The following is a 12,096-nucleotide window of genomic DNA, read 5'->3' on the forward strand; positions in this document are numbered from 1 at the left end:
CTTCCATTATTTTTAATCTTGCCAGGTTTTCATTTTCACCATTCTCTCCTTTTCTTTAGGAAAAGGCGACAGTAATTTTGTTTAAATTATGTTTATTACATTACATATTACATTTACCACTAACCACTGTGTTCACATGCATGTTGTTATATTCTGATTTTCCCAAATCTGTACTTCTTTTTATGTCTTTCTGAACAGGCCATCATCCTGTATGTCTGCATAAGTATGAAGAAATCCAGTGCCAAGACACCTTGTTTTATACAGGACAGTGCATTTTAAGATGCATCTGAATGATGTTTTTCAGCCCCACAAAATTCCACTTCCCCTGTCTCCTTATTGCACAGGCTACTGGAAGTGTGGCTTCCTATTCTCTGATTACCAGCACGGGCTTCCTTTTTTGATATTTGCTAAGCATTGACCCAGAAAAACAAAAACCCTCAAAAAAACGCTCTCAAAATATTGGGTTATGGTAGAGGCAGCACATACTGTTAGATGTGCTGTTAGTAAAAAGCTATGCAGCTTGGATTCCTGCCATCTTGCTATGTGTCACTCATGCAATCTTTGCCCCTCGGTGTCTGAGAGAGTAACTCACAAAGGCAGGTGTTTCCCCTCACTACTCTGAGCTCAATAAGACTTGCAAAGCACTCAAACCACCTGGCAGCACAAACCACATTAACACAGTACCCAGACACTAACAGGAGCTTTTCTTCCAAGGCAAAAGAAATGCGTATTTTGCTTTGAGTGAGCACTTTCTAGCTCTGTTTTAACACTGCTCATGTAACGAAGCAGGCAATGAAGGAAGCATTCTTTAGAAGTGAGCTTTTCCTTCTTACATGTTGAGAGCATGGCTTTCCTCCCGGTGGAAATGCCACTGGGAAATGAAGGGCTCGATGAGGTGGGACCATCTTCTTCTTCTTCAAGATTGCGTTCAGCCAATGTGCTGTAATACATCTCTTCCTTTCCCTTAAAGCCTGTGAACACACAAACAGCTTTTAAAACCCCAAACACACATTCACTTTACTTTACACTTTTTTTATAACTCAAAGCTTTGATTTTCATTGTTTGTTTTTCTCTACTTTTTCAGGATCCTCCTTCTCAGAGAGTCTTTTTTAGTGGAATAAGTCTGCTACATGCACTACGAAAGTTTGCACACCAAAACCCACAAATCATAAAAAAGCACATAAATAAAAACTTTTAACTTTGTACTTGCAATCTAAGCATGACGCACACAAAGAATTTTAATACTTTCCAGCAATAAAATGAAAGCATGCTCCAATACAGGCTACCAGTTTGCTTACCTGAGCATACATGTTACTGACTTGGCTTTCACAGAGAAGGTGAGTACATCTGCTTGTCAGAGTAGGGTCCACTGTCCCACCATGTGCTTGGATGATCTGGTAAGAGAGCAAACCCAGAACTTCTAATGTATAACAATTTTCAAATTACCTTAAGAAACAAAAAGTCTGAAATCAAAGTCTACTCTTTAGGACACTGCCACCATTAGCACCATTTCACTGAAGAGTTACCCCCCAAAACCAGGTTTGTTATCTAGCTTAAGAACATTCTTGGAAACAAAAAACAAAATTAAATATGCAGCTTTTCTCTGAACAAAAAGTCTATTTTTTAGAATAAATGGAGAAAAAAAAGCAAAATAAAGATATATAAACAAAAAAAAAATTCTCACTTTTTTATTTTTTTGCAGTATAACTATTACACAATTTTTCATGAACTATTCAATTCTATCTTAGCAATAAACACAAGTGCTGTTAGAAATGTCAACAGCTTACTTGATTATGCAAAATTGTAGGGAAAATTCAACTATAAAATCCATCAGAAGTTTCTGAAGAACATCAAAGTCCTCTTATTTAGGAAAGGATACAATCAGATTTTTCTGAAAAATAGAAGTTGGCAAAAAAATAGAAACACTCTATTCTTCCATCGTATTCACTCAGGTGGATACCTCACAGGCTAAGAAATGCCAAAATTATATGCAAAAAAGAGTCTTTTTATACAATGAAGTTAAAGACAGATAGTGATGCTATATTACATTTGCTGTATTACAGCTGATTAAAAGCATAAATAACTGGGAAATAATTAAGGCTGAAACTTATTTAACTCATGTTCTGACTGAAGACTTAATTTAACCAGGCTGCACACCTAAAGCATTTTTATTACTTTTTCTGGTCAGCAGCAGTTGAAAAATGGATTTTAGGTTGTAACAGAAGAATTACACCAAAGGGTGCCTAGAGAAAAGTGAACAGTGCTGACACACTTCCAGTGATTTCTTTTCAAATTTAGGCACTATGACATTATGTTATAGTTTTTTAAAAATACAGCAGAATCTTACCCGTTTCCAGGTCGCTAACAGCTGTTTGTCAGACATCTGTTCTGGGTAATCAGCAATTGCAAAGACACAGCCCAGTAGGAAATACTCTTCTGGAACTGGAATAGTTTGGCACATAAAAGAACAAACAATTAAATACTTACAGGTCTGAGGAGTTAATCTCAGAACATATTCACTACACTAAGCTTTTCCTATTACCAGGTTATAAACTTCATTCAGTTTTAAAGTGCACTTCCTTGAAAAAAGTAGGATACAACATTTCAAAGCTGAAAGCCTTAAAGGCACAGTTCAGTCCGGGGATTGATTTTGTTCTGGGTGGTTTTTTTCCTGGATGAAGGGAGGCTAAGGGGCAGAAGGGTCACTAAAAGGAAAACATAAGACAACTTCCTGTTTTACAAAGATTAGCTATGAATAGCCAAAACAATAAAAAATATTTCAGTTCTACTAGCATGGAGAGAACTCAAAGCAATGTGTGACAACTTTCTGATACTGAATCTTCATTATTTACTAGTATTTGCAAAATTTTACCTGTCTTTCGAGTTCTTTTTCTGCTGGAAAGCTCCCCCCCTTCCCCTCTTCCAAATGAATATAAAAACATAAACCAATGACAGTGTGCATAGACTAACACTGTACTGATAGTGCAATTTATGTACTTGTGTATATATTTGAAAAGAGAACGTTCTCAGCACTCTCATGCTTTTCAGATTGCCAGATCATCCTTAGTTATTATTTAAGTATTAAAAATTAGTAAAACCAATTCTGAGCCATGAACGGCATTTCTTACAATCCCATCCTGCAAACACAGCACTACTTTTTCGACATTCTAGCGCAAATCATGTCATTCACCACTTTTTTCCAGGATCAGAAGGCAATAATTACTAACTCTCCACTGCCGGATCGTGCCCAAAAAGCGGCTGCTGCTGCAGTTGTTGCTGTTGCTGCTGGTGGTGTTGTGGCTGCTGGGCTGGAAGCTGATGCTGTAGTGCCTGAGGTGTCTGAGTCAAGTGCTGTGCAGCCTGGTTCTGCATCTGCTGTTGCTGATGCTGTTGGTGCAGTCGCTGTAAGTGCTGCTGCTGCAGCTGCTGCTGCTGATGTTGCAGCTGTTGCTGTTGCAGCTGCTGCTGCTGCAGGTTCTGCTGCTGCAGCTGTTGCAGCTGTTGCTGCTGCTGCTGCAGCTGTTGCAGCTGCTGCTGCAGCACATGCTGCTGCTGGAACTGGAGCTGCTGCGGAGGGCGGTGCAGCTGCTGCTGCGCGTGGAGCGGCTGCTGCGGGAACTGGAGCTGCTGCTGGGAGAACTGGTGCTGCTGATGGACTTGCTGCTGCTGGGGAAACTGGTGAGGCTGCTGCTGCTGGAAAGACTGCTGGGGGATCTGGGGTTGCTGCTGCTGCTGCTGCTGCTGCTGGAGCTGCATGAGTTGTTGAGGTTGAAGGTGTAAAAGAGGATGGTGCTGTTGCTGCTGTGCTTGATGTGACTGCTGCAATAAATGTGTCTCTGGTGTTAGTTTCACTTGACTAAACAGCACCACATTTGGATGTCCCTGTTGGCTATGATTTACTTGTTGGTCTAAACTTTTTGTAGGTGCTGAAAGTGATTGTAATATCTAGAAAAACAAAGATTAGTTTTGTGACCTTTTGGTTGTCATTCAGTTTTAAAACTATTTAAAGAACTACTGGGAAAATACAATTCCTAAAAGAAATGAACCCTACGCTTAAATACCTTGTGAATTAAACACAAATCTTTAACTGCTAATAGCAAAATTAAAAGATAGGACTTACACAAAGAAAAGCATTGAGCTGCAAGTGGTTCCTAATAAAAGGCAATGCACATTTTAGCAAAATTTAAGATTCAAACCCATCCCTGTATTACTGACAATTTCTTCAACAGCATTGTGACTCTTAACACTATATAATTACACTAATCAACTGTAATATTAATTTAAAAAACCTGCTAGTTTATTAAGATTTTAGTTCCACAGTCTTATTTTCACTTTAAAATTGCTAATGATGCCTCCATTAATTAGTGCTGTTTTGAACTAATTCAGGAATATATGGCTTTTTAACCAGAATTCAAAAAAACAACAAAAAAACATTGGTCTGCTGAGCACTAATGGTTTCTTGGGGAAAAAAAAGAACCTAAGCTATCTATACTTAAGAATAATAGGTTTTAGGTTCATATAGAGTACTGAAGTAATCTGGAATTCAATTTAATTTTTAGATATACAACTCACTGTTAAGAGAGAAATCATTTCACACTAAGCAGACAAATTACCAAGTGAATTCTTAAAGAATCAGAAAAGGGAAAATTAGGCAAAGTTCTAATAGATTAGGGTGAGTGCTACATATTTATTAAAATATTTTAATATAAACTACCTATTAGAAACGAGAAGGAGCTACAGGAAATTCTAGACTTGCCATTCATAAAGCCTTTTAAATATGAAATCAGCTTTGGTGAATCCTATTTCAACACACACAGTGTCACCTTCAGCAACGTGAGCGTGTGAGAGAGGTATCAAAGCCCATCACTAAAGCACAAAGCAAATTAACTGGATCCTCTCAACGAGATGTCCATCAACTCTCCACCAGAGGTGGCTCAAGTGTTTTTACACACAAAATATCTCAGGTGTAATCCAGAGTAATTCTGATGTGGTTGGTACAGCACACATGTACAACCACGATTATGAATGCATTGCCCATCATTCATGTCCTGACAGCACCACAGTGTAAACATTCATTAACTAAAAATAACACATGAAATAAAAGAATGTTTCTGTGGCACAGTATGAGGAGCTGTTCTCCACTAAAAGTCCCAGAAGTCAAAATTACAGAAGCTTCAGGACACTTATTTCAAAATAAAGGGATAAAACTTTAAAAAGTATCCTAGGGCTACATTCAGAAAGTAACTTTGTACCTGCAAAACGCCTTATTTTTAGAGATCTTGCCATTCTGCAGAAATCTGAGGTTCAAATAAACCCCTAACTTTCCAAGACTGTGCACCGAGCCTTGCACTCATGCAGGACACAGAGGACAAAGGAAATTATAGGGCAAAAAGGCTGAACTGGTAATTCCTCCCTCTAGGAAGCAGATTCACAGCTATAAGATGCAAAGCCTTTCTCCAGGTGCGGGAGCTGGCACGGTGACCTCCACAGCAGCCTGATACAGCACTTGCTACAAAGCCCTTGCACATGGGTCCAACTGCTATTCCAACAGACTTTGGGAGAACAGAGTGCAGCCAAACCACCACCAACTGCCCTGGAGCTCTGTAAATATCACTGACAGAGAAACACTTGCACAAAGTGTGTTTGATAACACAATGACCGGGCTGTAGGTCTGATGCTCAACGCTGGTGCTTTTGCTCAGCCTCTACCCAGAAGTCTCAGCCCTTAAGCAATTTCAGGCACTGAGAAGAGGGAACTAAGATTTAAAATGAAGCCTGTACTTCCACTCCATATTCAGAAATCATATAGACAGCAAAGGACCAACATTTCTGAGGGACTCCACACTCTGTGTTTCAGTACTGGCTGGAAGCCACTGTACTACTCAGGCACCTTTCAAAGTTTTACCATCAGATGAACACGCAAAGAAAGGCACCAATTCAATTACTTAAATGTCTAACATTTACCAGCACTTATTTTTCTCATGCTCCCTTCCCATACACATCTAAGGATCTCAATGCTGCAAGTGCAGCATGCTCACTTGCTTTTTTATTTTCTTCTAGAAATAAAGTCAATACAAGAGCTGCAGTTATTTCAATACACAAGTGGCATAAGAAAGTTTAAGTCCGGACTTCTACATCATAATCCTGGCTATACTATATAAGAACTTAATGATGCCCAGCAGAACAACAGTCTAGAACTGAACCTACTCTGGGAACAATCAATTTCACAGTTTTATGTGTTTATAGCACAAATAATTCCTTGTACTGACTGAAAAGCTTGAAGGGTATGAAACCAGGTTTTCAGAACTAGCAAAATAATTCTAAATTAATGCTTTTTTCTTGTTGCTCTTATCAAGAAATCATTACTGAAACTCTAAACCACGCTGTAGTTAAACACAGCTTTACTCTTCCAAACATTTTCTCCAACTGCATTCTTACTTCTATGAACCTGCTAGGAATGAAGTTACTTATTACGGGGAGGTTACGAATTTGGCCAGAACTCCAATACTCTGGACTCTTAAGTTTTAACTGTGGACGCTTTAAGAACAAGAAAAGGAAACTGAAGTTCTTGGATACAATAGCTCCTAAGAGAAAGTCCAACAGCTTATAAATGAAAAATCCAACACTTACATGTGCTACATTTGATGGTCTATTAATCTGCTGAATATCAGCACTATTAGTAATGTTCCTTAACGTCCGCACGGCTGGACTCCACGTGGCCATCATTTCCTGTCGGTCAGAACTTTGGGCACCTTGTACCGAAGCCATGAGGTTGCCCCTCATATCTGGAGGCAAAATGTTACCTGGCACTGGTGGGACATTGGCACACAAATTAATTAACCCAGAGTCCTTCCCTTGAGGCAACCTACGCTTTGCTGCAGATGCCTGTGGGACTTCAGCTGGTGTCCAATTCAAATTCCTCTCTTGCTTTTCTGGAGAGGAATCTGAAGAATCATCAAACATCAGTTCCCCTTTTGCCTTGTCAGCAGAAGTAGATTTTGGTGAGAAAACTTGATCACCCAAAGGTGATCCTTCTCGAGAAGATGCTGGGCTTGACAATTTTTCATCAGTACTAGCTTCATTTTGTGAGTCTTGTTCTTCATTTTCTGCTTCTTCCTCCTCTTCTTCCTCCTCCTCTTCTTCCTCTTCGTATATAATCAAACGAGGATGATAAGGAGTCTCTTCTTTTTTACCCTTATCAGTTATAGAATCCAGTACCCAGTCTGGGGTCACAATTTTAATGCTGTCCCGTTTATAAGCACATTCATATTTTTCCTGAGGGGGAAAAAAAAAGGAAAAAAAAAGATTTTATTTAAAGACAAAAAATCCCAAATAACTTTTTTGAGTGCGGAGCTAGAGCATGGAGAGGAAGATCACAGGAGGCTGTCCAAAACCAGAGAATAATCTCTCCCAGATCCAACAGGACACTACACTACTGTGCAGAACCACAAATTCCAAGAGATTAAAACAAAATTCTCCACATTTACAGTATAAAGGACTCAGAAGGCACAATTGCAGAAGGTGAAGTCTTCACTTGTACAACTCTTCTCTAACCCAGTCGTCAAAAGATTTGAAAATAATGAAATTTGGTTCTGAAAAAAATGAAATTTGGTTCTGAAAAATCCTTCAGAACTCCTGCAGCAGTCAATACATCAGCAGTCAATACTAAAATGCAGGTGATTTTAGGTGGACATTATGGTGAGTTTAAATACAGTTTATACTTACATTTTGTCCACTAAAATAAAAGGTAAAAAAAAACAAAACCAAAACCAAAATGCATCTAGGAAGAAAGTCAGAATTTAATAATAAAGTAGAGACAAATATTTACAAGGTGGTCACTGAAAAAAAATGCATTTCAACAGAAATACAAATCAGAAACCAGTCAGGTACTTCCCATACACCTTCTCAGAAGTTGCAAACTGTAATGTTGCCCTCAACTACAAAGTCACATTCTGTCCAATATTACCTAAATCCATTTCAGTGCAATGTTACAATGTTGACAAAGTAGAAAATTTTATCCCTCCCTCCTTCCTTCTCATTTCATCAAGGGAATCTGCAGCAGTTTGAAACAAGAACAGTTTTGTCACTAGGAAAACTTGAATGATTGCTTTGACTAGACACAAGATGATAAAACAAGATTGTTAATAATTCTCACCACCAAGAATGAATAAAAACGCATGTCAGCAAGTAAACTTGATTTCATCTCTAATCTCTTTATTGGGTATGAATGACAGTTTCATTGTAGGAAATAACTCCAGAGAATCATTAAATTAAATTAATTTCCTCTGAATGTGCTTGTTGTTAACTTATATTGTTTGACATACAAAGAAAATCCCAGTTCAACGACTTCTAAATATTAGATCCTGAAATTAGTTTCAAATTTTCTAAAGAAAGTTTTCCTTTTTTTTCCCTTGCTGTTTTGATATATTGAGGGGTTTCCGTCAAAAAGATGTTCAAATAAATACAACACTGAACTAACACACTAAATCAATTACAAGTGTATTTGTTCCTCAGGAAGAGGAATACCTGAACAGTTCGTGATGTTTCAGTGAACTATCTACAACCAAAGCATTACTGCCATTGTAGTACAGGAGGCTATTCTGATGTGCTCAATGCTGCCTTTAGCCAGTTACTTGATCTTCCTGATTCAGTTTCTCCACCTGCATAAGGACAGCAGCATTTGATTTCCTACATGGGAATAAGAAATCAAATGACAGTATTTAAACTAGAGGAAGCTGTGGACCCCCCAAAGGGTAGAGAGGCCTTACAGAGATTTGGATACACCACAGAGCTGGGCCATCACCAACCACATGAAATTTAGCAAGAGCAACCATCAGATCCTGCACCTGGGATGGCATATCCATGATTTCAGGTACAAAGTGGGGGATAAAAGTCTGGAGAACAGCCCTGCAGAAAGGCATCTGGGGGGTTGGGTTGGTAGTTGAATATGAGTGTGCCCTGGCATGCAAGTGGGACAACCCTGTCCCGGGTGCATCAAGCACAGCACTGTAGCTGGCTGAGGGAGGCACTGTCCTGCTCTGCCTTGTGCTGGTCAGCACACAACGATAAACACAAGAAAAAACCCATTCCTCCTTCTGCTCTCTTTATTCCTTTCTCCCTCTTAACATTGAAGGGCATTCTATGCAATTTTTCAATTTCGTCCTTCATTTTCTTCACTGATTCCGTATCTACAAATTTACAAATCACAAACACTATTGACTATGACATGTCAAAATTAGATTAAGACAAACAGAACAAAGAATAAAATTAAAATTCTTTGTTCAAACAGGAATGGTAGGAAACTGAACAACTTTTGAATTAATCACGCTCAAAGCCATGCAGAAAATAAGTATGCACTGAAGAGCTGCAATGCATAATTGTGCTGAATTTAGTTGTTAATGAACGGTCTTAAGAATTCTAACTTCAGGGAGTTGGAAAATTTCTGATTATTCAAAAGTAAATGAGAGCTACAACAAGAAGAACCGTACATGTAATAAACTCTTACCCCCTTTGGCTCAGGCACAATCAAATGAGTACACTTCTTGTTGAGGCTCAGCTGGCAATTCCCTCCATAAAAAGTAATCAAAGCCCACAGCGTACTTCGGTCTTCAGACGAAACCTAAAAGGAAGGTAAAAAAGCCTTTTTAGTTCTACACACCCAGCTGTCTTCAGCTGGAAGAATTTTACTATAATACGTGACACAGCATTTACAAGTCTAGCTAATGTATTACCTAGAACTTTTAAATACCAAATTAGCATGGAAGTTACAGAGAAAAACGGTGACAAAGACACATAACAAGAAAAAAACCCTCTAAATAATAATTCTTAACCCATGCAGAGAAAATAAAAACACTCTTCACTCCTGTAAAACTCAACACTAGTATATCACCCTCCACTAGAGAAAAAAAGTTAGTGATCAAGCAAACTGGAGTTATTTAGCTTGGACAAGCTGTATAAAATCATTAAACAGAATTTTAACAAGCAGACCAAATTAACAGCCTGTGTAAAGAACCAAAGTGTTTATTTCTTACAATTGATGTCACAGCAATGTCCCCCTCCCATGCTAAGAAAGCCACATGCATTGAAGCCATTACCAATGAGAGTCAGTGACAGTATTACAGAAATAACTGGTTAAAAAGTCTAAAGCACACTCACACATCTATTCCATTAGCACCTGGCCCTGATCCTGTGTCTGCACTCACTCTGGTGACAGATCTACAGAGCTGCCTATGAACACAAGCCATGGAAGCACCACCCTTCCACTTGTTTTACTCACTGGAACCCCTGTTAAGTTTTCAGTGCATTAGTAGCAAAACATGTTGACTGAATATTGTATTAGTGCAGAAACAGAAAATGCAGAATAGGAGCAAAGACTTTGTAATCCAGTGTACTCTGCATTTGAGAATCATCATACAGCTGAACAGAAGATAAATTACTGACTGAATGTTCAGTTTGAATTGTTCACGGCCTCATTTTCAGTGAAAAACTGTCAGGTGATAATTCACCTAACATACAGAAAAAAAGTCACAGTACAACAGAAAAACTGGTATCCTTCCTCAAAAAAAAAAAACAAAGCATCACAAATATACTGTACGGTGGAGTAGACTAATATATGGTTCACTTCTTACCTGAGAGAGACAAGCAGTGACTCCGAAAAAGATCTGACATGATTCTGGAGAAAAGCCATTTACACTGGAAAGCAGATGTCAAGGATGCAAAATAATTAAATGAGAGCTTCCTGAGGGACACGAGAAGGACATTAAACAGTGAGCATAGTACTTCTCAGATATTATCAATTATTTGACCATTTAAAAACTTTTATCTTTAAAAGCATGTTGTCTGTTTCCAATTCAAGTTGTATGCATCAAGAAAAAACTGATGTACAAACTGAAATCAGGACACCTCTAACATTGTGACTGATTTTGGTAACACCATAAACTTGCCTCTTCCCAGAACATCTCCCTCAGCCCACCTCAGAATGCTTTGCTCACAGGAGTCAGAAGAGCTTCCTTCTGTTATGAAATGTTTATTGGCCATGCTTAAAAAACCCAGGAGAACCTAATGAAGACAATATAGAAAAATTATGTTAAGACGATATTAACACCAAATTTAATTGTGGCACATGAACTCAGGGTCTCATAATGTCTTCATCAACGATCTGGACGAGGGGATCAAGTGCACCCTCAGTAAGTTTGCACACAACGCCAAGTTGGGTGTGAGTGTTCATTTGCTGGGGGGCAGGAAGGCTCTGCAGAGGGATCTGGAGAGGCTGGAATGATGGGCTGAGGACAAATGGATGAGGTTCAATAAGGTGAAGTGCCAGGTCCTGCACTTGGGTCGCAACAACCCCCTGCGGCGCTACAGGCTGAGGGAACAGTGGCTGGAAAGCTGCCTGGTGGAAAAGGACCTGGGGATATTGGTCAACATGGCTGTGCTCATGTGGCCAAGAAGGCCAATGGCATCCTGGCCTGGATCAAGAATAGTGTGGCCAGCAGAAGTTCAAGAGTAACTGTGCCCCTGCACTTGAGGCTGCACCTCAAATCCTGTGTTCAGGTCTGGGACCCTCAATTCAGGAAAGACACTGAGGTGCTGGAGCGTGTCCAGAGAAGGGCAACGGAGCTTGTGCAGAGTCTGGAGCACAAGTCTAGCAAAAAGGAGCTGAGAGAGCTAGTGGTGTTTAGACTGGAGAAAAGGAGGCTCTGGGGAACCTTCTTGCTCCCTACAGCTACCTGAAAGAATGTTGTAGCCAGGTGGGTGTTGGTCTCTTCTCCCCAGTAACAAGCCATAGGAGAAGATGAAATGACCTCAAGTTGCACCAGAGGAGGTTTAGATTGGATATTAGGGAAAATTTCTTCACCAAAGGGTTGTCAAGCATTGAAACAGGCTGCCCAGGGCAGTGGTAGAGTCACCACCTCTGGAGGTATTCAAAAGACATGTAGATGTGGCACTGACGGACATGGTTTAGTGGTGGACGTGGCAGTGCTGGGTTAACAGTTGGACTCGATGATCTCAGAGCCCTTTTCCAACCTAAAGGATTCTGTTCTAGGATTGTTCTCCCTGTTCAGAGTGGCTCAGACAAAACAAAACAGGGTTAGAC

At 39.5% G+C, this 12,096-nt stretch overlaps 1 protein-coding gene across 1 annotated transcript in view; it reads right to left on the reverse strand.

Annotated features, from left to right (window-relative positions):
* Positions 1 to 12,096, reverse strand: part of PAXIP1 (PAX interacting protein 1) — a 33,613-nt gene that overhangs the window by 11,692 nt on the left and 9,825 nt on the right. The window contains exons 4-10 of the mRNA XM_017826542.1: positions 10,628 to 10,691; positions 9,505 to 9,618; positions 6,630 to 7,274; positions 3,228 to 3,945; positions 2,348 to 2,442; positions 1,299 to 1,394; positions 834 to 971 (exon numbers count right to left, since the gene is read on the reverse strand). Of these exons, the coding sequence (XP_017682031.1) occupies positions 834 to 971; positions 1,299 to 1,394; positions 2,348 to 2,442; positions 3,228 to 3,945; positions 6,630 to 7,274; positions 9,505 to 9,618; positions 10,628 to 10,691 (1,870 nt within the window). The remainder of the gene's footprint in view (positions 1 to 833; positions 972 to 1,298; positions 1,395 to 2,347; positions 2,443 to 3,227; positions 3,946 to 6,629; positions 7,275 to 9,504; positions 9,619 to 10,627; positions 10,692 to 12,096) is intronic.

Source organism: Lepidothrix coronata, unplaced genomic scaffold, assembly GCF_001604755.1.
Source record: "Lepidothrix coronata isolate B3197 unplaced genomic scaffold, Lepidothrix_coronata-1.0 Scaffold128, whole genome shotgun sequence".
In the NCBI taxonomy this organism is placed as follows: Eukaryota; Metazoa; Chordata; class Aves; order Passeriformes; family Pipridae; genus Lepidothrix; species Lepidothrix coronata.